This window comes from Peromyscus maniculatus, chromosome 20 (assembly GCF_049852395.1).
Source record: "Peromyscus maniculatus bairdii isolate BWxNUB_F1_BW_parent chromosome 20, HU_Pman_BW_mat_3.1, whole genome shotgun sequence".
In the NCBI taxonomy this organism is placed as follows: Eukaryota; Metazoa; Chordata; class Mammalia; order Rodentia; family Cricetidae; genus Peromyscus; species Peromyscus maniculatus.
This window is the reverse complement of record NC_134871.1, coordinates 48,253,378-48,278,362: the sequence shown is the minus strand read 5'-3', so window position 1 is coordinate 48,278,362 and position 24,985 is coordinate 48,253,378. Positions and strand designations below refer to the sequence as shown.

The following is a 24,985-nucleotide window of genomic DNA, read 5'->3' as shown; positions in this document are numbered from 1 at the left end:
GTTAGGTTGATAAGGCAAATCCTGCCCGTGGCTCGAAGGACCACAGCACCCAGATAGCCATGTTCGCTTGGCTGCCTTGGGTGCCCCTGCCTGCAGGGAGGGGCAGGGAGGAATCCTTGACACAGATGGAAAGCAGTACTCGGGCAGTCCCCTCCCCCAGCCTCTGGGCATCCCAAGCTTCTGGTACCCTCCCCTCAGCCCTGGACAGCTCCATCAATCACCCCAGCGGACAGACGTGACAGACAGACATGCTATCCAGGGCCCTGACTTCCTCTGGAACTCTCTCACTTGGGACCGAGTTAAAAACCAGCCCTGCGATATCCTGGCTGTCAGCTCATTTCTGTGAGCCTCAGTGCCCACCTCTGTCAAATGGGCATGTGCCTCCGAGGGCCCTGCAGTGTCAGGGCCCAGCACCAACAGGAAAGTACAGGCGTCCCCCAGTGCCTGACACAGTTAACCCCCAAACCAGCCCTTGGTTGCTTCTTGCCTGCTGGGAGGGGACAAGTCATAGCTACCTCCTCTCCCTGCCCTGGAGGAAGCCCCGACCAGAGGCCCCAGTGTTTACAGGCCTCTCTGGGCAGGAGATGGGTTACGTAAGGCCAGATGTTTGTGAAACTGGCCTGGGCCCAGGTCTGAGACACACTCTGTAATCCAGAGCCCCTTGGGGCCCTCCTCCTTCATCCCTCCCACCACCTGGCTCCCTGGCCCAGGCCAGCAGTTGCTGATTGGAGATTACCCAAAAGTCCTTCATCCTAAAAGCTTTCAGGATCCGTGCCCTGCAGGAGAGGCAGAAAAGCCCACCTTCCAGAGCCTGACAGAGGTTTGTAGCATCCTCTCCACCCATGGGGTTCCCCGACTCCTCCCTTTCAGCCCCCACTCTTTCTTGGCTCACCCCAGCCTCCTCCCCACTTCCCTTCTCTATCCACCCTCTCCCCTCCAATCCCTCAGGAGCCAGCCTACCCTTTGCCACCTGAGGACCCCCAGAGACAGCAGGTATGGATTGAACAGCGCGGGCCGGTCCCCGGGCATCCGCCATGATGTCACCAGTCGGCCCTTGAGTGGGCTCCCAGCCTTGCCCTCTGCTGGCCTCTTGTCTGCCTGTCAAACAGGGTCCAGTGTTGGCTGTAGGTCCCTTTGGTGGGATGGGGCATCTCTGGCTACAGCCTCCCCTGACCATTCTGCCACTACAAAGGCCCAGGGCTCCCACCTACCTCCCCCATCAGAGCCACAAAGGAAAAAAAAAAACTGGTTGTCTTGCTCACACTACATAGTGTTTGAGCAACAAGGTCTCTAGGACTCCACACACCATTGGAATCTGTGTCCAAAAGCCTAGGTCAAACTACCAAGCAGAAGGGTACAGGTCACAGATATTTGGCTCACACGGTGCACGTCCATCATCTTGCATCTGGTTCTAACATTAATAACCAAGAAGTTTGGGCCAAGTGTGGTAGTGCACACTTGTAATCCCAGCTCTTCAGAGGTGGAGCCAGGAGGACCAGAGCTCAAGACTAGTTTCAGCAGCATGGCAAGTTTGAGGCCAGCCTGGTCTACAGAGTGAGTTCCAGGACAGCCAGGGCTACACAGAGAAACTGTCTTGAAAAAATGGAAAGCTGTGGAGACTCTAAGTCCATTTTATGCTCAGCAGCAAACCCCTGGGGACATGGGGGGTCACACATATGACCCCCAACTCCTGTTCTTAGCACCTTTGTTACCTGCCTGGATCTTGGGGCATTAACATGAAAGGAATGAGTCACGGACTTAATACAGATGTCTATCACATAGCCCTAGAGCTTCCATTTTGAAGTCATCTTTGTTGGGGCAACTGAGTCACCAGCAAAGCGGAGGGACCGGCCCAAAGCCACACGGCAAGTTGAGGAGTGGGGGGTGGAACTTCCCTGTTCTCTGGCTAGAATCTACAAGTCTCTGGAAGTGGAGTTTGAAGCATCAGAGCACACACAGTACCCGAGAGCATTTAGGAAAGGAGTGCTCCCCATGATCACATCCCATCACAGCCCACAGCCCTGACCACCACACTGGCACCGCTCTGGCTCACCTCAACTCATACCACCACACAGAAGGTGTTCGCTAAGTGTTCTGAGTAGGAATGAGTGAGTGAGTGAATGGATGAGGTATTAACACTTCTGTTCGGTAGAGGTGGCCTGTGGCGGTGGGAGAGAGGCTTTCCATATTGCTAATTTCCTCTTTGCTCACAAAGGCCAGGCCCCAGGAAGCATGAAGAAATCAGCCCCAAAGAGGAAGAGTGAGTTGTCAGTGATGGGAGTCTTCTGTCCCCTCCCCATGTCACAGAAGGGGAGACTGGCCACCCAGCAGATAGAGGCACATAGAGAGGACAGAGCCAGGAAGCAACTTGGACAGAGGCGGGGATGGGGAGCAGAGGGAGCCCTGTTGTGGAATATTAGTTTAGCTGGGCAAAGATGTGTTACATTTGTTCATGCTGCATTTGTTTAATTATGTAAAGATGTGCTACATTTGTTCATGCTGCATTTGTTTAATTATGTAAAGACGTGTTGCATTTGTTTATGCTGCAGAACATTACTTGAACTGTGTGAAGGTGGGTTACTTTTGCTTATGCTGCCTTTGTCTAACGATGTAAGGATGTGTGTGTGTGATTATGTAAAGATGTGTTACATTTGTTTCACCTTGCCTGCCTCAGGCGCCTGATTGGTCTAATAAAGAGCTGAACGGCCGCCAATAGCTAGGGAGGAGAGGGATAGGTGAGGCTGGTGGGCAGAGAGGATAAATAGGAGGAGAAATCTAGGTTTGAGAGAGGGAAGAACAAGAGAAGGAGGAGGAGAGACTGAGGGACACACCCATCCGGGCAAGAAGCCAGCCAGAAGCAGTGAAAGTGAGAGACACAGAAGGAAGACCGGTAATAATCCTGGAGGCAAAGGTAGATAAAGAGAAACGGGTCAGTTTGAAAGAGCTAGGCAGAAACGTGCTAGGCTGAGCATTCAAAACTAATGATAAGTCTCTGTGTCGTGATGTGGGAGCTGGTTGGTGACCCTAAAAGAAAAGGCCTGGTACAGAGCCCCAGCTAGGGGACCAGAGTCCTGGGTTCTCTTTGGGTCCAGCCACACAATGGCTGTTTTCTTGTCTGCACAAATGGGTTGGACAGTATACACCTGTCCCCAGCTATGACCAGTGGCCGGGCCAGACTCAGGTGGCCCGTCACCTCTGGCTTTTCAGGAGGCAGCTCAGGAGACCGTGGGGAAGAGAAAAGCGTAGCCACCGTCTCCTGGCTTGTGCCGCCCGCCTGCTGTCTGCCTCTGCCTCTGCCTCCGCCCTCCAGAGGTTTCTGGCGAGAAAGGTCTGTTTGCAAGTTGCAGAGAGGAGCAGGGCACAGCTATGCGGCAACAGCCGGGCCCCAGGAAGCCCCCCTGGTCCAGCCCTTGCATACAGCTCCAGTCTCCAGGCCCCTGGAGAGCCTCCACGGCCTTCAGGGCTGCCGCTGCACCTCCTTCGACCCACTTTTCTAATCTTGACCCCAGCTCCAGGAAGCATGGCCCAGCCCCACCCAGGAAGCCTGGCCCAGCCCTCTAGACCCAAAAGAACATTGCCCTCAAGATCTATTGGGGCCAAGTTGCCATTTGCTCAGGGAAAGACAGTGTGCCAGTAAGTCCGAAGCAGAACTCTGACCCCAGGACTATCTATCCCCACCGAGGTCCCCATGCCATGGGTGTCTGCTCACCACCTCCTAAGTTTCTCTTCTCAAAGCCCCATAGCAGAGGCAGCCTGGGTCTGGATGGCTCCAGAGCTCTTTGGAAGGAGCTCCTCCCACCTCCAGCCTGATTTCCTTTCCTTTCCCCTCCCCATGTGCCCAAGCCTAGGACCCAACTACCGAGTCAGCCTGCTTCTGGTCATCCAGCGAGTCTTCGACTCTGCTCGGCTCTGCTGCCTCAGGTTCCTCTGGCTGGAACTGAAGATAAGAAAGAATACAGCTTAGCCTAGCTCATCCCGCATGATTCACCCATCCATCCACCTTCTAAATTCTCCGGTTATTTTCTGTACATCCATCATCACTGGATCCATGCTGCCAGCCCAACCAGCCCACATCTACGCTATACTGTCCTCACGTCACCCGCTGCACATCACTACCCATCACCCAGTCTACACCCACCCTTCATTTAGTCATTATCTAGCCATCAATCTACCATCATGTATCCTCCTATGCATCCGCCCATCTCTCTATCCTTCCAGCTGTCACTCACCATCGATGGAACATGTATTCATCCACGTTATATCCATCCATCATCTTCCACTTAATGTTTACCCACCCAACCATATACTCAAACATCACCGAATAACCACCACTACCCACCCCCGCCCCCACCCACCCACCCCCGTCTACCTAACACCCACCATCATTCATTCAGCCATCATTCATTCATTGCCCACCCACCACCCAGCTACTGTCCCATCCAATTGCTCTTGTGTACAATGAAGCATTCGTGGATTCACTGATTTGCCATCCACCCAGTCGAACACCTCCTCTCTATCAGGCCTTGGGCTGAGAGGCAGAGGTACAGAGATAAAGTGATCACAGCCCCTCCCTCCGTGGAGCTCATGTTGGCTTGCTTTATGGTGCTGGTGGTTGAACCCAGGGCTTTGGGCATGCTGTGCAAGGGTTCTACCACTGAGCCACATCCCTAGTCAGTGCCCATGATTCTAAGGGGAAGTGAACATCCGACGTGACTGACGGATGGAAGCAAAACTGTGAGGCCCAGAAGGGGACCGTCAGCAGCCCTGGGGTGGAGTCAGTACTGGAGGACAGAACATTAGACCTCAGACTTAGACAATGGCCAGACGTTTGGTAGGTGACAAGGGGAGATAGCGTCAACCTCAGCAACAGGAACAGTATGTGCAAAAACATACACAGAGTCCTCCATCCAGCTCCGCACAGTGAGAGGAAAGTATGGGGAGGAAGGGAGAGGAAGGGGCCTTGAATGAGGTGGCAAGGATCTTCACTAGAGAAGTACCGGGAGCCCCAGCAGGACCTGTGAGCTCTCTGCTCTGTCATCCATGAGATGTCCTTCATGCTGGATTGACACAGGTGTGACACATGGTGTTTCTACAGAGCTGCAGCCAGAGTGCGGCCACCCCTGTCCCCCATCAATGCTCTGGGTTTGGAGGCATCACCGAGGACAGCCCTGGATCCATCCTGGATACTACGCTTACCCAGTGAGCACTTTTGCAGTCTTCTCCCTGCCTGAGCTACTGAAGTAGCCAGAGGTCCTCCATCCTTCCGGTCATCCCTCCATCCCTCCATCCCCCCTAGTCTCCATGGGATCCTGAGCCTCAAGTAGAGGAACCCCAGTCTTTCTGACTTCCCACCTCCCTTGTGACAAGTCAGACTGTAGCAAGCCAGCGGCCACTGGAGGCCAGCATTGCACCCCAACCCCCACCCCTCTGCTGAGCATCGGGCAATCGCCCTGCCTCCCCATAGCCTGATGGCAACTTAAGGGTAGGGCCACGTCACCTGACCCTGCACCCCTGGTGTCCTGGTGCTGAATTAGATAGTTAACTGAGAACAGCCACAGGGTGGTAGGGGGGAGGGGGGGCTCCACAGGGGCTCAAGGGGAGCAGCACAGGCTCCGGAGCGGGTACTTCAATAGCATCCATCAAAACGCCCACAGGTATGGCCCCTGAGTACGGGTCTTAGTTTCATCATCTATAAACTGGGGACAGCGGCAGCTGTCTCTTCACCGTGAATGGCACATGTGTGGCCTAGCACACTGCCTGTGACCTGGTGACACCACTGCCAGATGCTGTCAGGGGGCGGGGTGCACATAATTTGGAACAGTGGACACCCTTTGCTGGACACCCTTGAGATATGGGACAGACTTACCCCCAGGTCTGGTGGGCTGTGGCTCCCTAGGTGAGCTGTCTGCTCCGGAGCAGCCAGAGTTGACGTTTCTGGTCCACTTGTCACTTGGGCTGTTGGCCACTGGGTGGAGGTACAGACAGGGCTGGGTGGCTGTGCTGGGCTCTCGGACTGCTGCTCAAGGCTGTGTCCATTGGCTTGGGTGGCCTTGGCCCATCCTTCAGGCTGGGTCTGCGGCTCTGTCTTCAGGGTGTCCTCTGTTCCCGGGGAGCCCAGCTCTGGTCCTGAAGCCCTGGCTGGGTCACGCCAGTGCCCAGCCGGGTCCTTTTGGGGCAGCCGAGTCTGCAGGAGCTCCAGCAGGCCTTCCCAGTCCAGCCTTGGGAGCCGGGTCCAGGCCCCATCCTCAGGCGCCCGGAGAAGGCCCAGCAGGTCCCTCCAGTCAAGGTCGGGTGCCTTCTCAGGACTATACTGATGTGAGGATGCTCCCTCAGCCCTCCAGCCCATAGCAGCGGTACCCTCAGGCTGCCGGGCACACACGCATTCTGCTGGGCCTGCCCAGGAGTTGTCTGGGGGGGTTGTAGGCTGGTGAGGCCTGGACAACTCCTGAAGGCCCCTTGGGGGGCCCCCCTGTAGCCCATTACTGGGAGGCTGCTCCCAGGCCTCTGACTGTCCCCACCTTTCCCTGTGCTCCTGGGGAGGGCCCCTCCATATCCCCTCCAGGCTGGGACTCCCAAGTTCTGGCCAGCCCCCCAGTCCTGGACCCTCTTCCTGGCTTCCCCAGCTCTTCTCTGGGTGTCCGCTGGGACTCTGGGGTCCTGACAGCTCCTCCTGACTCTGCCACCCTCCCAGAGGCTGCCTCAGGCCAGTGCAACCACTCTCTAGAGGTCTCTCTATCTGAGCCTTCCTCTCCGGGGGCCGGGCTGATGTCTTGGCAGGTGCTGAGGGCCTCTGGAGACGCCGGTCTCCCTCAGGCCGCTTCTCGGGACTCTTCGGATGTGGGGGTTCTGTTCGGCTCCGCCGGGCTGGCTCTACCTGTTTGGCAGAGGGCTTGGTCACCTGTGGATGAAGTGAAGGGGTGGGTGAGGCTCCGGACTGCACTGGGTAGCGGCTGTCTGCTTTAGCCAAGCCCCAGAAGGAGGGAGGCTGTGAGGTGAGGCTGTGTCTTCCTAGAAGCCTCGGCCAAAGCAGGTGGAAAGCTGCGGCTCCCTCTACGCTGCACCCTCTCTCTTCTCACCCAGTTTTCTCGGTTCCAGAAAGAGATCTGCAGAGAGCTGCTCACTTTCTGGGCTCCCCTCCCTAAGATAGTCTTTCCAACCTGAGCTATCGGGTGCCCGAATTTCCACCATGGCTAACTGTGCCATTGGGGTGTGCCTGGTCCTCTAAGTTTCATTTGAGATCCAATCCCTATGCTGGACGAGGCGGGCCCCGATGCACCTGAGGCTCTCTGAGATCTCAAGATAGCAGATGCCTCCATGGGAACAGCTCAGAGGGGCTGTCTTCAAAGGATCTGTAGGGAGTCCTTCACATCTTGTCAAGGGCCTCTGGCCCTTGGAGAGAGTGCAGTATGGTCCCATGCTGGGGCCCTGCCCTTCTCACAGAGGACCTCCCTGCCCAGGACACCTGCCTCGAACCCAGGGTATGGGGAGGGCTGGTGGCTAGCAGAGCTCACCTGCCTGCTGGGGGCGGGGCTGGACTGTCTTCGAAGTTGGCTCTGACCTTGGCTGGGCCGCTGTGACCGTCCCTCATCCCGAGCCTGGAAGGCCCCCGGTGCTTCCGACTTCCTAAGAGTAGATGTAGCTGTTCCAGAGGGCCTTTGGGACTCCGTTCCAGCACCCAGCATTCCCAGCCCACCCCAGAGAAGAGACTCATTGAAAGCCCAAAGCGAGGATGACCCTCTCAAGGCCTCAGTTTCCCCTTCTGGAAAATGGGGGCAGTGAGCACCATCTTCTAAGGCCATGAAGACACAGGAGAGTGGAAGCAGCAGGGGGTGGGGGGTGGGGGGGAGGGGGGAGGAAGCAGCTCTTGGCCACGGCTCCCTCCCACCTCCTTCAGCACTTCCTATTACCCAGCAGCCACCCCTGACAAGGGTTAGACTGGGCCCTGTGGGAACTCAGATTTATTGAGCATCTATTGTGTACCAGGCACTGAGCAAAAAATAATCACAATGTTTAAGAAAATATTTATTGAGCACTTCCTATGTTCAGGATGCCAAGCGTTCGTGTGTGCCAGGTCCCACTTAACCTTGCACAGCCTACTCCTGGGACAAGAGAGGGGAGCGTTAGGTGCCTCGCTTTCCGCTCTTTCTCCCCTTTCCCCATCCACATGCAAAGTGAGGATTCCTCCAGCCAGCTGCCTTCGGTGTTCCTCTTGGAGCTCACAGAACTCCAGCACTCAGCTTCGAAAACCCTTCCAGCCATTGGTGAAAGAGCGCCTAGCCAGGTGGCCACAAAGAGACATTCTCTCCAACCCAGCAATCCAGAAAGGTCACCAGCAAATGTCGCCATACCCAACAGAGATCACCTTCAGCCTGCGCCAAAATCCCCGGCTTGTGTGGGTTAACAATGAGTGGCCAGGGCCAGGTGGTGGTGACGCACGCCTTTAATCCCAGCACTCTGGAGGCAGAGCCAGGCAGATCTCTGAGTTCGAGGCCAGCCTGGTCTACAGGGTGAGTTCCAGGAAAGGCACCAAAACTACACAGAGAAACCCTGTCTTGAAAAAAACTAAAAACAAAAACAAAAACAAAAACAAAAACAAACGATCGGCCATGCTTACATTCAACATGGTGTTGCCATTATAAAGCTAACAGACTCTGGGGGCAGTCTGTCCTCTCTCCTACTAAGGGGCAAAAGACTCGGCCTCCATGAACAGATACCTCCTGTGGGGTCTGACTATTAGACTTCATCTAAACTGGTCACGGAAAGAGGTATGTGAGAGACCATAGGGTCCATTCCAAGCACAGCAAAAATAAGTAAGATACATGAGTCAGTGGCCATGGCTGGTGGCTGAGCAGAACCAGGAAGGAGAAACCTTTTCAGCCAGCTCAGGGTGAGTCCCCAAAGGATACCGAGGGGGGCTGTGCAGGTGTCTGTGGGGACTGTCTCTAAAGTCCGGCCACAGCTGGAGAACCATGAGGAACATTGCAGAGGTCTGCAGAGGGAACGGACCGTGGTGGTGATGACGCCTGAGCGATCCTAGTGCTCAGGAGGTGGGGCAGGGAGGCCAGGGGATCAAGGGCATCACTGGCTACATGGAGAGCTGGAGACCAGCCTGGGCTACATGAGACCCTGTTTCAAACCAACTGAAAATGTGGCATCAGGCTTTGCTGTTGTCCTGTGGCCTCTGCTGATGTTCTTAGAATTAGATCTGGAAGCTGTTGGAGTCCTTAGCTGTCCTAAGGTCCCTGGATTCTAAGCTTGAGGGCTCCCTGAATGAGGCTGTTTTCCCCCTTGAGACAGGGTTTCTTTGTGCAGTCCTGGCTGTCCTGAAACTTGCTCTGTAGACCAGGCTGGCCTTGAACTCAGAGATCTGCCTACCTCTGCCTCCCAAGTGTTGGGATTAAAGGTGTGCACCACACCCAGGTGAGGCTCCATTTAAAATCAAAATTGAGGCCTTTGGACAAGTTTCCCCCAGAACTGGGGTCTAGGGCTTCAATGAAAGTCCCCAAAATGATGGGGACCTAGCAGGGAAGCACAAATGTTTGGTCTCTTTCAAACATGCACTTTCCATACAAATTCCAGCTTGCTCAATGGCCATTCCTTCCAATACATCTTCCCCTATTGCTCATAAGCTTTGAAAGACAGCACTGAGGAACTCTAGAAGATTCTGAGCCCCATGCCATGGGAACCCAGCTCTTCTGCAATAGGACCCACCCAGAGCCACCTGTCCCCAAGGGTTGATGTGGCTGCACCGTGGATGACCAAGGAAATAAATTTCCTCTGGATACTTGGATGGGTGTAGGGGCCTCCAAATAGTGTCAAAGAACCAACAGAACAGAACAGAACAGAACAGAACAGAACAGAACAGAACAGAACGGCACACACCTTTAATCCCCAGCACTGGGAGACAAAGGCAAGTGGATCTCTCTATGAGTTCCAGGCTAGCCTGGTCTACATAGCAAGTTCCAAGCCAACCAGGGCTATATAGTGAGACCCTGTTTAAAAACAAAACAAAACAAAGACACCATGTTTAGCAGATCCAAGGAAGACTGTTTCAAAATTCAGGCATTTAAGGGGCTGGGGGTGGGGGGATGGCCAAAACACCAGCCAAATGCCTAAGTCTTTGACATGATCCTTCTAGAAAAATGTCCCAGGCTTAGAACAATGCTTGGACAAAGTAGATGCTCAATAAATATATGTCAGAGGAGAATGGGAGGCAATGAAAAGACAACCCTGCACACCCCCATCCCCCAGCCTCATAAATTCTGCCTCTTATGAAAATACATGCTGTCCTCAGAGGGCAGATGGTATTCCACCCGGAAAAGTACTAGATAGTGAAAATACCCAAAAGTTATAAAACTGAGATGGGAAGACAATATTCTAGGACAGAGAACAGAAGTAACTGTGTGAGCCCAGTGTGGTGCGGTATGGCTGTAATCCCCGCACTCAGGAACCTGGGGCAGGATCTAGAGTCCAAGGCCAGCCTGGGCTACATAGCAAAACCCTATTTCAAAAATGAGTAACTACGAGAGAGAATATTTATGTGTAGACTTATTTGTGAATTCTATTGCAGAGCCAGCATGACGTACTCCTGTACACCTAGCACTTGGGAGAGGGAGACAGGAAGATCAGGAGTTCAAGGTCATCCTCGGCTACCCAGTGACTTCAGTTACAACCTGGGCTGCAACGAGACCCTGTCTCAAACCCATTTCTCCCCTAAAAATGGTTTTCCTTTTTGTAAAGACCAAAGAGAGAAATACACTAGTGTGGGGGGGGGGTCAACAAAGGTTCTCTCTTGGATAGTGAACGGATACAGTTTACTGAAATGGTCATTTGAATAAGAAATAAGACTTCTCACTGGGCGGTGGCGGTGGCGCATACCTTTAATCCCAGCACCGAGGCAGAAGCAGGCGGATCTCTGTGATCCAGGCCAGCCTGGTCTACAGAGTGAGTACCAGGACAGCCAAGGGTGTTACGAAGAGAAATCTTGTCTCAAAAAAAACAAAAACAAAAAAAGATTTCTCATCCAAATTCAGATCTTATAGAAATGTTGCACTCAGGGGCAGTGAAGAGAAGAATCTTACAGTGTTGGAGGCAGGCGGTGGTGGTGGCGCACACCCTTGATCCCAGCACTCGGGAGGCAGAGGCAGGCGGATCTGTGAGTTCGAGGCCAGCCTGGTCTACAGAGTGAGTTCCAGACAGTCAAGGCTATACAGAAACTCTGTCTTGAAAAACCAAAAGGAAAAAGGGGGGCAGAGTGCTGGAAATGCTCTAGAATTATGCCGCCATGAGGGCTGCTCTGTTCAGTCGGATCTAAAGCCCATTAGATAATGCACGAAAAGTTTCCAGCCTTCTAGGCACCCCCCTCCCCTCTCTTGTCTATGATTAGTGGAACTGCATCTCTAAAAATTCAGGGGCTGGCTCTGCTGAGGAGAGAAATCCCAGCCAGAGCAGGAGGGGGATGTTTCTCCTCCCATGTGACCTGCTACTGATGCTTTAGGACATTCACAGGCCACTAGGATTGGATACTCTGTGGCCACGTCCCAGGAAAGTAATCCCTAACTTTCGAAAGTCAGCAACTCTGGGAGCTCTTGTGGACCGCTCTGGGATGGGGGCAGAGGATCTCCTTGGCAGGCGCACGTCTTGGGATCCATCCCCAGCACCCAGAGGAATGAAACCCAGGACATTTATCTACTTAATGGCTCAAACCCAGGGCCTGTGCATGCTGCCAAGCACCCCACCACTGAGCTGCACCCCAGCCATTGGCCACACATGTAAAACAAGCATGTCTGTCTTCCTACAAAGCACAGGGAAAGAGTCATGGGTACTTTCTGTTTCCTCCCTCATGCGGGGAAGAAACACTAAACCCACTGCTCTGGAGCAAACCCTTCAAGAGTTTCGCCTCATTGAAATCGATGTGCTTTTAGTTTCCCCATTTGACAGAGGAAGAAACCGAGGCCCAAGCAGATTCAATTGCTCTAAGCAGATATCACAGGATACCGGGTAGCTTTGACCCTAGATTTAAACTAAGCCTGCCAGACACCAGCTGTTTGTTGGTTTGTAACTACTCGGCTACCCACGCTGTTACTTTAACCTCAGGGGAAAAAAAAAATCCTAAGGGACAGACAGAGAGACACAGTGGCTTGCCCAAGACTACCCAGCCAGTGGGCAGCAGGGCTTGAACTCCTGCTTCTGGAACTTTCCAACTGCTCTCCTCCCCAGCCCACCTGGCTGCCCCGGCCCTGGCTCACCTGCGCTCTTGCCCGAAGAGGCGTTCCACCTCCGCCCGGCCAGGGCTCCGGGTCCGGCCCTCGTTGCTGCCCTGTGCCTGGGGCTCTGGCCCCCTCTGGGCCAGCCTCCGGGGTGGGGGCAGGTCGGCCAGCATGGTGTATTCCTCCCTCTCCAAGTTGTGTCTGGTTTCCCCTGGGGGTGCTGAGCCTCGAGAGCCTGAGCTCCCTGGGGGAGGGGAGGGGGCCAGGAGACCTAGATCACCGGGTGGGTGGCGGGGAGGGGAGGAGGCTCTGGGTGCGTCCCGGTGGCCGATGCACACTTGGGGGGGCAGCAGCGGGGAGCCGTGCAGAGAGTCAATGGAAGGGGCAAGGCTCTCCATACTGGCGCCAGGGGGATCCTGGAAAAAGAGGGAAGGCTCGGGCGCCTGGCGTGGTGGGGAGGAGAAGGAGGGCGCATCTCTGTGTCCGATACATACAGGCGTGGGGACGTGGGGAGGCTCATGCAGAGAGTCTGTGGAAGGGACAAGGCTCTCTGTGCTGGCCCTGGGGAGATCCTGGAAGAAGGAGGGCTCTGGGAACTGGCGCGGTGGGGAAGAGGCCCGGGGGGCATCACGGTACCCGATGCACACTGGTGGGGGAAACTGCGGAGGATCATGCTGGGGGGACTCGTTCTCGGCATCCGATGTGTCTGGGAGGAAGGGGAAGGGGTCAAACTGGGTATGGCGAGGTGGTGAAGAAGCCCGGGGGGCATCACGGTGCCCGATACACACTGCAGGTGGCATGTAGGGGGGTTCGTGGTGGGGCGACTCGCTCTCAGACGAGCGGGGGTCTGGAAAGAAGGGGAAAGGGTCGTACTGAAAATAGCGAGGGGGTGAAGAGGCGCGAGGGGCATCCCTGTGCCCAATGCACACAGCACAGGGTGGCTGGGCGGGCTCTGAAGCGATCTGGGGGGCCCCTCGGGGTGCTGGGTGTGGAGGCGATGAAGTCCGAGAGGCGCTGGGATGGCCTGGGTTATGAGAGGAGGAGGTGGCCGCGGATGGCGAATAGTGCTGAGGAGCGTCGTGATGGGCTAGTTTGGTAGGAGCTGAGGCCGGAGGCCTGTCCCCTTGGGTTGGCCGGAGGGAAATGGATGCCCAAGGCACCTGGCTCTGTTTGGTGCGAGATGGCGATGAGGTTCGAGGACCGTCACTCTGGGTGGGTCGAAGGGGGAAGGAGGCCCAGGGGATATCTTTGTTGGTGCGGTGGGGAGAAGGGTTCCGGGAACTACTCCCCTGAGTGGCCCAGCAGGGAGACGATGCTCCTGGGTTGTCCTTTTGGGTGCAGCCTTGAGAGGAAACCCTGGGGTTGTCTCGTGGGAAGGAAGATGATGGTGATGGTCCTGGGTTGTCTCGCTGGGTGCAGGCGCTTCGGAGATGTTCCCATCTGCTGCAGGAGGCTGTAGTCTTGCCTCCTTGGGTAGAAGGGTTCCTGGGGGTGTTCTGTGGTGTGCAAGAAGTCCTGGGGTTGTCCCTCTGGGTGGTTCTGTTGGGAGAAGAGCTTCTGGGGTTGTCCCTCTGGGCACAGGGAGTCCTGGGGTTGTCTCTCTGGGCACAGGAGGTCCTGGGGTTGTCTCTCTGGGCACAGGAGGTCCTGGGATTGTCCCTCTGGGTGGTTCTGTTGGGAGAAGAGCTTCTGGGGTTGTCCCTCTGGGCACAGGGAGTCCTGGGGTTGTCTCTCTGGGCACAGGGAGTCCTGGGGTTGTCCCTCTGGGTGGTTCTGTTTGGAGAGGAGCTCCTAAGATTGTCCCTCTGGGCACAGGGAGTCGTGAGATTTTCCCACTGGGTGGTTCTGTTGAGAGAGGAGGCTTGGGCACAAGGAGACGATGCAACGTGGGGGCCATCTTGTGGTGTGGAGGTCTTGAGGCTCTCTTGAGGGGCTCTGAGAGGAGAGGACAGCGGAGTGCTGCTTCTCTGGGTGGACATGGTTCTAGGAGTGTCCCTCTGGGAACCTCTTGAAGGGGAGGATGTTCTGGGGGTGTTCCGCTGTGTGGCTAAGGTCCTGGGGGCGTCCCTTTGGGTGTTTCTGGGTAGAGAGGAAGCTTGGGAGGGTTCTTGTGCAGAAGATGCATCCTGGAAAACATCTCTTTGAGCAGAAGAAGCCTGGGTGGCGGTCCGAGGTCCACCCGGTGGTGTCCCGGAGGAAGCCTGGGTTTGCCCTGAGCGATGTCGCTCCAAGGAGAAGTAGCCGCTTTCTGCCCGCAGCTTCGCCCAGTGCTGGCCAGCACTTTCTCCACCACTGCCAGAATCTGGAGAGAAATGAGGATGTTTAAGGTGAAGAGAGGGATCCAGGAAGGACAGAAAAACCCAGGGGCAGCCCCCAGCCTGCTTCTAATAGATTTCAGTGTCTAGTTAAAGAGGTGCACCCTTCCCATTCAGGCTGAGACCAGGCTCAGGCACCCATCTGCTGCCAGGCCAGGGATTCACAATGACTCGTGGAATGGTGGCCAGAGCAAGAAGGTCGTGGATATGTCACAGGAGATCAAGGGTGTAGAGAGCAGTGACCCCAGAGAGGCAGAAGCGGACCAGGAGCGGCTGTCTGATGATTTTGACTCCTCACTTCTACTTCCTGGGTGGGATGTCCACAAATCATCCTCCCTTCTAAGAAATCCTTTTCATGGGTGCCAGGGCATAGTGCCCGTGCCTACGCCCGAGGACTCTTCCCACCCCTCCTGCCCCAGAGGCTCATGCCAGGTGCTGGGAATACGCACAGAGAGGGCACCTATGTGGCTGTGAGGGCTGCAGACGCCCAGGGCTAGCACAGAGCAGAACGGGCACCTAACCAGGCTACCGCATGTGACAGTTAACATTGTCAACAGGATATACTCACCCAGGGGACAAACCTCTGGGCGTGTCTGGGAGGGCGTTGCTAGACTGGGCTGAAATATGGGCAGCATTATCCCATGTGCTGGAGTCCCAGGGTGAATTAAAAGGACAAAAGCAAGCAAGGGCCAGCGAGATGGCTCAGCCGGTGAATGTGCTTGCGGCTAAGCCTGATGACGTGAGTTTGATCCCCAGGACCCACAGGGTGGAGAAAACTGACTCCTCCGGGAGGGAGGTTCTCTTCTGATAGTCACACAAGCTCCTCGGCACACGTGCACACGCGCGCGCGCGTGTGTAAACTCACACCCACACACGAATAAATAAATGAACTTTTAAAAAGCGAGGACACGCAGAGGCAAGGGAGCCTGCGCTGGACACCGGTGGGCGTCTAGGTCGGGTGATTCTCAACCTGGGGGTCGAATGACCCTTTCACAGGGGTCGCCTAAGATGATAGGAAAACACAGATATTGACATTACGGTTCGTCACAGTTGCAGAATTACAGTTATGAAGTAGCAATAACAAAAAAATAACAGCAAGATTGGGGATCACTTGCATGAGGAGCTATATTAAAGGGTTTGCAGCCTTAGGAAGGTTAAGAAACAATGGGGGGGGGCGGTGGTGGCGCACGCGGGAGGCAGAGCCAGGTGGATCTCTGTGAGTTCGAGACCAGCCTGGGCTACAGAGCGAGATCCAGGACAGGAACCAAAACTACACAGAGAAACTCTGTCTCGAAAAAAAAAAAAAAAGAAAGAAGAAAAAGGAAGGAAGGAAGGAAGGAAGGAAGCTGTAGGTACTTCCTGACTGCAGATCCATCGTGACCAGCCATCACACTCCCGCCACCCAGCCTCCCCTGCCATGTTGGATTGTATCCTCCGCCTTCCTTCCTGAAATTTCTTTTGTCAGGTATAAAGCAACTAACACTTTAGGCACCTCAAGGGCGTCAGAGGGGTGCTGGTCTTAGAGACGAATGAGCTGCCCTCAACAGGGACCACGTCACGGCTCCTGGCTGCCGTGAACTTGGGGTCAACCTCCACCCTTTTCAATCCCTTAACCATCAGCTGTGTGTGCTCCCGTCCCTCCTCTTGCAGTAGCAAGCCATGGCTGCCTTCATGAGGACGCTTCTTTCACACTTGACCCCTGTCCCCTCCAATCTTGCTACACTGGTAGCTGGTGTCCCTGAAGTCTGAACTCTCAACACTGGAGTGGCCCTGAGGCGCCTCAAGACGTCCTCTAAATCCATCTGCTTCTGTCATCCCCAGCCCCCCTCGCCCCCCTGCAAGGTCACTGTCATTTTTGCTCAATCTCAGTAGTCCTCCCCTACAGCATGGCTGCTCTTTGCCCAGAGTTATCATCGTTCCCCCACAAAGCACCGTGAGTAGGTCTGTCCTGCTCACAACCTTGAGGGGCAGGCAGGTAAGGACTGGCCAGGAAACTGTCACAGGAGGAAGGACCAGAGAAGATCAGCTGACTAAATGCAGTGAGATCCTGCGTCATGTCTTCTCAGGACAGAGAAGGATTTCGGACTGTTGGAGACTGTAACCTTAGCACTAAACCCCGAGAGATGGAGGATGCCGGAGGATTGCCGCAAGGTTGAGGCTGCCCAGGGTTCCAGAGTTTGAAGCCAGCCAGGACTACAGAACAAGATCTTGTAACAGACAAACAAACCCAAAGGGATCGGAGGAGGAGAAGAAGTGGACCTGATTAATCTGTAGTTCACAGCTATTGTGTTCATGTTCCTTTTTGTTTCTGGGGCTGGAGTCAAGGGTCTCACACTGCGGGCAGGTGCTGAGACACATCCCAGCCCCCACCAACGTTACTGATTTATTTGTTTGTTTGTGTAGTTTGGTTTTTCGAGGCAGGGTTTCTCTCTGTAACTGTAGCCCTGACTGTCCTGGAACTCGCTTTGTAGACCAGGCTGGCCTCAGACTCACAGAGTGCTGGGATAATGCTAATCTCTTCACTCCAGCCTCTGCATACTTGAACGTGAAGCTAACTACATTAGGGAGACCTGGGCCAAGGGTCCAGTAGCCACCATAGCTACCATCTTGGAAAATCTAAGATGATTTCAAAATGAAAGAAAATACCCTCTGGGGGCTTCCCGCGGGATTTGGACTAAGACCCAGGCTGTGCAGGGATTGTCTCCCTCCACACCCCACCCCCTTCCCTCGCCCACTTGCCAGGGTCCAGCACCCACTCTTTTTTTTATTTTTTTCTTGGTTTTTTGAGACAGGGTTTCTCTGTGTAGCTTTGCGCCTTTCCTGGAACTCGCTTTGGAGACCAGGCTGGCCTCGAACTCACAGAGATCCGCCTGGCTCTGCCTCCCGAGTGCTGGGATTAAAGGCGTGCGCCACCACCGCCCGGCCCAGCACCCACTCTTGGAGGTCCTCCAGCACAGCACAGGAGCCTCACCACCCAGGGCCATTGCTCTTGTTGCTGCTTCTGTCTGAAGCGGACAGCATCCTTCTAGAACTTAACGTTTCCTGGCCAAGGGCTGCCTTCCACGTACCCTCCTCATGTCTATTTCCTTGACTACCTGCTCTTCCCCTAGCAGCCCTGTGTGATACGGCCTGGTGTTCCCATGGTGCCTCTGGGACTTGCAGAGGTTTTCAGCACCCAGTAGGTGTGCAGTACACACAGTGCTCCCACCTCTGGTTCTGTTTCTGCCTCGTCTGCAGTGACCTTACCCTTTGTGCCATATATTGGCTTGGCTGTCTCCTGCTACCCCACATCAAGATGCCCTAGGAGCCCGGTTCTCACAGGATGAGGCCTCCATGCAAGACCGGTACACAGCTGTGCTTGGGCAACCTGTGTCTTGCATCCCCCTTTCCCCCAGTGAGCGGCCCGACTGGGACGTGCTCAGTCCCTGACTGCAATATTGCAAGTAGCCACTAGGTGGCCAGCGGCCACAGATTCTAAGTAGGTCACAGAGAGGCTACCACCCACTGCCCAGGGACTTTCAAAGCAAGAAAGCAAAGCCTGGGTGTGTGCGGCCTGTCTGTAATCCCAGCACGGAGGAAGCAGAGACCGAAGGATCAGAAATTCCAGACCAGCCTCAGCTACATAGAGTCCAAAGCTCACTTAAGCCAGGATCACAGACATTGCACCCCCACACCCAGCTGGAGCATTTTAGCATCAGGATTTTAAAAGGAAGGGATGAGGTGCTATGTGCTCTTCTGTCCCCAGGCCTCACAGGGAGGGGTATTTTGTCCCACATGGGGACACTAAGTGGCCTCTTTGGCTGCGGCAGCATCTATCTGCAAAGCTCTCCAGCCTCAGGGAGCCCCCCCCCCTTGCAGGTCAAGTGTGGCGGGAAACCTCTACCGTGCGATTCAGCATCAGCCAGTGACAACTCCGGGCTGAACCAGGTGTTGCTAGGTGGCTCACGTGACTTCCCATTCTCCTGCCTCACTGGGCTCCAATGCATTCTGACTTGGCACCCAGCACCATCCCAAGGCCTAGGTTCGATAACATTACTCCTCACCCCCTGCCCAAACCTGGCTTAGAGAAGAGAATCTCAACCCCTTGGCAAGGCCGAGGAGGCCCAGCACAGCCTGCCCCTGGCGCGCACCCCATCCACGTTTAAACTGCAGCTGCTAATGGGCCACATAGTCCTGCCTCCTTGTCCGGCTCTCCTCGGTCCTAACAGCCCTCCTCTCCTGTGCCAGCCCTGTACCCATCTGTGGTGACTTGAATAAAAATGACCCTCCATAGCTGGGCAGTCATGGCGCACGCCTTTAATCCCAGCACTCGGGAGGCAGAGGCAGGCGGATCTCTGAGGCCAGCCTGGGCTACAGAGCGAGTTCCAGGACAGTCTGGGCTACACAGAGAAACCCTGCCTGGAAAAGCAAAAAGGACCCAAAACAAAAGACTCCTTCTCTTCCCCCATGCCGGTGTCTGCTCCTCCTCTCTCCTGGACCACTAGAGCTAGCTTCTGTCTGTCCTTTGCTAGATGCTGAGCTTTCCAGGGCAAGGGTCAATCTAACTCCCCCTGAGATCCCAGAGCATCTTCTCCCAAACTTCACACATGCATATTGATGAGACTCCTTAAGGACCATGGAAGCCAGGACTGCCATCAGGGAAGGTGGTGGATGTTCTGACATTCTAGCCCCAACTCCTGACCCACTGAAGAGAGATACCAGGGCCAGAATTGGGTGCCCACTATACTGAACTCACATCCCAGCAAGATGCTGGCCAACCTCCCCAACCTCCGTGAACTTGGCATAACAGTAGTCCCCTCCCCCATCTCTCTCTGTCTCTGTCTCTCTTTCTCACAACAGCACCCTGGCTTCCTCTGGGGATTCTCCCCTCCTCCTAGCTCAGGCTGTGGGGTTTGCACAGGAGGCCAGACTTGGTGATGGAGATGATCCCCAGTGTTCCCTGGGATAACCCTTCCTGAGACTTAACTGTGGTCATAGGAAAGATGTGCCCTTCTTCCGTGGGACACAAGCTGGCCCCTCTGGTGGTCATCACGTTATTACTGGAGAAATGTTTGACCAGGAATGAAGCCACTTCCGTGGAAGGCAGAATGGAGAGATCTGGGTACCGTCGGAACTCCTGGGTCCAGCCACCCCTGGAGTCCTACCCTTACCATTCTACTTATGGCAGGTGTTCCACTTGGGTTCAGCCAGCTTCCGCCTCTTAGAACTTTGAATTCCCAATCTTTCAACTAAGGAAAGCGTCCTTAAGTTGGGCAGCAGGGCACATGATATAAGAACTTCTATTATTAAGATTCGGGCCCTCGGGGTTGGAAAGACAACTCAGTGGTTAAGAGCACCGACTGCTCTTGCAGAGGACCTGGGTTCAATTCCCAGCACCCACATGGCAGCTCACATCTGTCTGTAACTCCAGTTCCAGGGGATCTGACACCCTCACACAGACATACATGCAGGCAGAACACCAATGCACATAAAATACAAATAAATAAATTTAAAAAGAGAGAGAGATTCTGCCCCTCAAAGGAAGCCGAGGCAGTGAGGTGACTGTTTGCGGGTCACCACTTCATGGTCGTGAGACCACCCTGGAAGTACTCACCCTCCTTTCTCTGGCCCGCTGTGTCTCCTCTGGCCGGGGACCTGGTGACCCTACGAGCACTATCAGCTCTCAGCCCCTCCTGAGGCCTCCTTGGGATCATCACGTTGAGTCTGTCCCCGTTGGGGACCACCCCTGGCCTCTCAACAGTGTCCCAATCCTGCTGGGAGAGGAAAGAGCTGCCGAGGAGGAGAAGAGGGCCCCATGCCTGTATCCCAGCATGAAGGGCAGAAGAAGAGGTTTTTAAGGGCACCTGCCACCTGAGTGGGGCTCTCGGCCGGTGATAACTCAGCGAATCTTCTGTCAACCTTGAGAAAGAGGACCAGCCATTGAAATCAAAATCTGGGCCAAAGTCACACGAATGGAAGAAATGGGTTCAAATCCTAGGCCCTACTGCTTCGCAGCTGGGTGGTCTCAGGTGAGTTACTTCCCTGTTCTGGGCCTCCTCCCCTAAAAGGACCACAGCAGTCTCTAGCATAGAGGGTGATGGAGAGCCATGCAGGAGCTCAGATCCACTGAGACCTCTGCATGGTACCCACCACACGTGTGAACAGGCTGGGTGGGATGTTTATGTGGAGTCCATTCTTCCCTGTCATTTCATGGAGGTTTTGGGGGGGGGGGTCTGAGCCTCTTGGCTCCCCTCTCCCACCAGCTCCTGCCAGTCCCCAAGTCTGTTCCCTTCCCTCTGCCTTTGGAAATCAGCACCAGGACTGGTCACGGTCTCAGTCTCAGCGGCATGTGGCCAGGGCAGAGCTGGGGCCAGCCTCACGCCTGCTTCCCAGCCCTGAGACCTGAACCGACTAGGGAGTCACCCAAAGTCCCTACTGGACTGAAATGCCTCCGTCCACCTGTCTACACTACACCCCACCCGCCCCCGAGGCAGCCCAGCAGAAGCCGCACCCTCCCATCAGCGATGGCAATGGCCAAGCCTGGCCCAGGGTTCTGCTGTGAGAGGCTCAGCCCTCCTCTGGAGGTTTAGCGCTCTTATCTCCAGGGCCGAGGACCCTGGGTGACCTGTTCTTGTTCCCAGATTCTGGCCCTCAGCTCACCACAGAGGAAGAAGTGTTGGTATCATGAGGGGTGCTGCTGTCCTGGCTGGAGCTGGTGTCAGAGTTGGGGTCCTCGTTGTCCCAGCTACTACAGGTCGAGCCCTCCAGATAGGGTACCACCTCAGGGGCCTGGGGCCTGTTCCTTGGGGCAGTTGCAAGGCCCTCTGCAGGGAGAGCTGCTGTTGGAAACCAGACCCTGGGAGAGGAGAGAGACCAATTGTTTTCCCCTAAAAGGCAACAGCGTCAGGGACTGGGTCCTGCCTGCCCCCCAGGGACATGCAGGTGTGCTCATACCATGCCAGGGGCTGCAGCCACAGAACAAGAAGCCAGTGCTGAGGACATTGGGTTGGGCTCTATATGGGCCACCTCCTAGAGCTGTAGCAGCCTCCCAAGGGAGAGAGTCCCACCATATAGATGAAGAAAGCCAGCCCTGAGGGGTCAAGAGCCCGGCCAAGGCCCCATTCCCAGCCCCTTTCAGTGAACAGGTGTGGGGACACTGAGCCAGGCTGGCAGGTGAAGGCTGTTCAGTGTTGTGAGGTAAAGTGTGTTCCAACGGCAAGAGCTGTGGAAACGAGTGCACTGTACAGAAGTGGTCCCTGTGGCCCCCACTCGAGAGGCGTACAGCTCACGGCATTCCCAAAGTGACCCACACACGGGCCTATAAAATAGTAAGGCGTCATGACGCGCTAAGAGATCTATAGAGAAGGAAATACAGAACATTCTACATACACCCCAACCTTCGCGCCTCAACCACGCAATGCAGGTTGGCAAATCATACACGCTGACAGTCCTACAGGACAAATTCCTCGTAATTTGTCCTGGACTTCCTGAAATACACCGACTGTCAGCGCCTCCCTTTTCTCTTTCTCTTAAAATGATGCCCACCCGAGGGGAACACGTGCCTTCAAACAACGAGGAATTGGTCCAGCCACTCTTTTTTAAAACTTATTTCTGCAGTACTGGAAAGCAAACCCAGGATCTTAGGCACACCACCTGTCACCGCGCTACACTCTCAGCCCATCTTGCTTTACAAACAGGAAAAGTGAGGTATAAAAAGACGGAACAGCATGCCAAAGCTCCCACAGTCCATCACAGCAGACGTGAAACTGGGATCCAGCTCTCTGGACCCCCAAGCCACGGCCTCCCAAGGTCTCATGACCCCAGTAAAGAACTTGGGGTCTGTTCCGGCCTAGAGGGGTGACAGCAGGTACCCTGGCTGAGAGGCCCCTTCAATCTTTTAGGGGGTTGGGGGGAAAGAATCTAGCCATGTAACCCAAGCTAGCTTTGAGCTCCAAATCCTCTTGCCTCCACTTCCTGAGTGCCGGTATCACATCCATCTGCCACCTCACCCAGCTCCTTCAATCTTTTAAAACCGCACACAGGAACCAGGAGATGTACATAGCTATCCCCTACCCCATGGAATTATGGGACAGTCCGGGCCATCAGGAAAGACAGCCAGGGTCAGGGTCAGAGACACAGATAAAACAAGAACAGGTCAATGTGAGCTTCCCAGGGGTCCCAAGGACCCCTGAGAAACATTCGCTGTCAGAGTCCTCTGTGCCCAGACTGTGTGGGCTGGCCACGTGACCCATGCCAGCTGTTGTAGATGGACACTGCCATCATGAAGAGTTGCATGTAGGGAAAGTGTGGGTATTCTCCCCCCAAGGAGCCCGTCCATGGAGCCGGGGGCTCTACCCACCTCTGAGACCCCTGCCTGAGGCCAAGGCCTTCCACAGAGTGGCCAGCACAGGTGGTGGTGTCGAGCGGGTCCTGAGGGGCCGGTGGGCAGCAGGGCAGGTCGCAGTAAGGGGCCTCGGCACTGGAAGGGCTGTGAGGCTTCTGGGCCCGCAGTGGAGAGAGGAGACAGCTCAGGCCCACGTGGGACTCCCCTTCTCCCTCCCCCAGACAGCCCCTCCCAGCTGAGACTGGTGGGTGTCTCCAGAAGTCATCTCCTGGGATCTCCTGCTCAAGACCAGCCACTCCATCAGCTGGAGGTGCCCTGGGGACTCTGATTAGAGTCAGCAGGGTACCTCAAGTACATATGCACACATGTGTACATGCATGGGTCCAGGTACATGTGTGTGTGTCTATATGCGGATAAATACCTGTGGTTTGGGGCACCCATGTGTTACATCATTATTGAGGGATATGTGTCCAACTGCATGTATACAAGCCTGTCAGCTACACCAATGCATATATGTGTGCAAGATCATACAAACACAAATGTAAGTGTTCATGCCTGAGAATGGGAAATGCACCAAAGGCCCCAATGCAGCCTTGCATCCAGAAAACGAGAGGGAAGGAGAGAACTGGCCTCGTCTGGAATGGAAGAAGGGGTCTGAAGGAGGAGGGGCCAGCAAGATCTAGAAGAAATGAAGGGTTCTGTTCCATTACAGGAGAGGCAGGGACCCCAGAGTAGAGGGTCACAGCCCCAAGCTGGAGGTGCGCCCTTGGCGCTGCCCACACCACAGCAAGGCCACCCCTGGAAAGGCTGGTATTGGGCTCAGCCAGAAGGAACGGCTGCTCCCCTCAAAGAAGGCCCCCCCATTCCCTCCACCTCCCAGAATGGCGGGGCCCTCCCCTGGTGGTGGGAGACAGGGCCATGGCACCTTGTGCCCCGCCTCCTCTCGGGTTACCTGGGCAGCGGGCTCCGGCAGTGGCAGCTGGCGGCTGTCAGCACCCTCGTTCCCGGGGGGCTCCGGCTCAGGCCCCCACACTGCCGCCCGCCCAGGCCCTGACTCTGGGCCGTGGTGGCTGTGGTGTTCCAGGCAGCAGAAACCCTAGAGGGGCCAGCCTCGGGAGCAGGGCCCTTCATTACTGTTTCATAAGCCGGGGCCCAGCCAAGAACAATGCAGGACACGAAACCAGAGGAACCCGATCCTGGCGGCTCACCTGAGAGCAGGCCCGGTGGGAGTCTCCCTGGGGACCCTGGAGCCCGGCGGCTGGGACAGAGGCTGTAGCCCAGGCAGTGCCCTGGGTGGGCAGAAGTGCTCTAGAATTCAAGAAAGCCACCATGAGCCAGGCCAGGCTGGGATGAGGAAGGGCTCGGGGTCTGCAGCCACATCCAGGCCAAAGAGAGCCGATCAGGATTCAGTTTCACACCTGCCCCATAGCCAGATTCTGATCAGAGCCAGGCAGCTGGAGGTGTCAGATCCACAGCCGGGCCTGGCGCCTTGACTACCCAGGGGACAGCATGGCATGAAGGCCGGGAGGGAGCGGACTCTCAACCCTGCACTTCCAAAGGCCCCACCCAGCATGCACCCTGGGCTGACATGGCACCTGGTTCTTGCTTTCACCCTTAGCCCCATCCCCTCCCCCTGTTCATGTGACTGGGTCCAGTGGTCAGTCCCCAGCTCTGATTTCCTGCCCAGTCAGTGTTCACAGTCTCTGCCTCTAACAGACCTGGGTTCCATCCCAGCTGGGTGACCTCACTCAGTGGCTTCCCTTCTCTGGGCCTTACTGTCAATGAAAGGGAGACAGAGGTGTGATCAAGACCTTGGCTAGGTGACTTGGCCTCAATTGTGTCACCTATAAAACTGTCATGCTAACTCCAGCCACCCCCTAGGGGACAGGAGGAAAATTACACAAGGTGACATTTGTCTATCATAAACACACACACAAAAAAAAAACGATTGAGAACATTAAGAAGAATCTTACAAATGTTAAATTGGTAGGATAATATTAAATACAATTAAGAATAAATAAATTAGGCAGACCTGGTGATGCAATGCCAGAACTAAGATGGGAGGATTATGAGTTCGAGGCCAGCCTGGGCTACATAGAGTCTGTCTGAAAAGGGCAAGTGGGGACGGGGCTGATGAT

The 24,985-nt window shown here is 55.3% G+C and overlaps 1 protein-coding gene across 1 annotated transcript; it reads right to left on the bottom strand.

Annotated features, from left to right (window-relative positions):
* Nucleotides 1-5,689: 5,689 nt before the first annotated feature.
* Nucleotides 5,690-24,178, bottom strand: LOC121824460 (TRIO and F-actin-binding protein-like). Its single transcript, XM_076555686.1, has 8 exons — nucleotides 24,056-24,178; nucleotides 23,800-23,943; nucleotides 22,863-23,125; nucleotides 21,164-21,359; nucleotides 20,118-20,274; nucleotides 12,249-14,511; nucleotides 7,512-7,623; nucleotides 5,690-6,898 (listed from the first exon to the last, which is right to left on the bottom strand). The coding sequence occupies exons 1-8, from the start codon at nucleotides 24,176-24,178 to the stop codon at nucleotides 5,690-5,692; spliced, it is 4,467 nt and encodes a 1,488-aa protein (XP_076411801.1).
* Nucleotides 24,179-24,985: the final 807 nt, after the last annotated feature.

Bases quoted from the DNA above. Each gene is read 5' to 3' on its own strand.
- LOC121824460 (XM_076555686.1), bottom strand. From the start codon at position 24,178: ATGGTGGCTTTCTTGAATTCTAGAGCACTTCTGCCCACCCAGGGCACT. The intron at 23,944-24,055 runs GTGAGCCGCCAG...TGGCCCCTCTAG, and splicing joins CCCACCGGGCCTGCTCTCAG to GGTTTCTGCTGCCTGGAACA. The intron at 21,360-22,862 runs GTGGGTAGAGCC...CTCCTCTCCCAG, and splicing joins CTCAGGCAGGGGTCTCAGAG to GGTCTGGTTTCCAACAGCAG.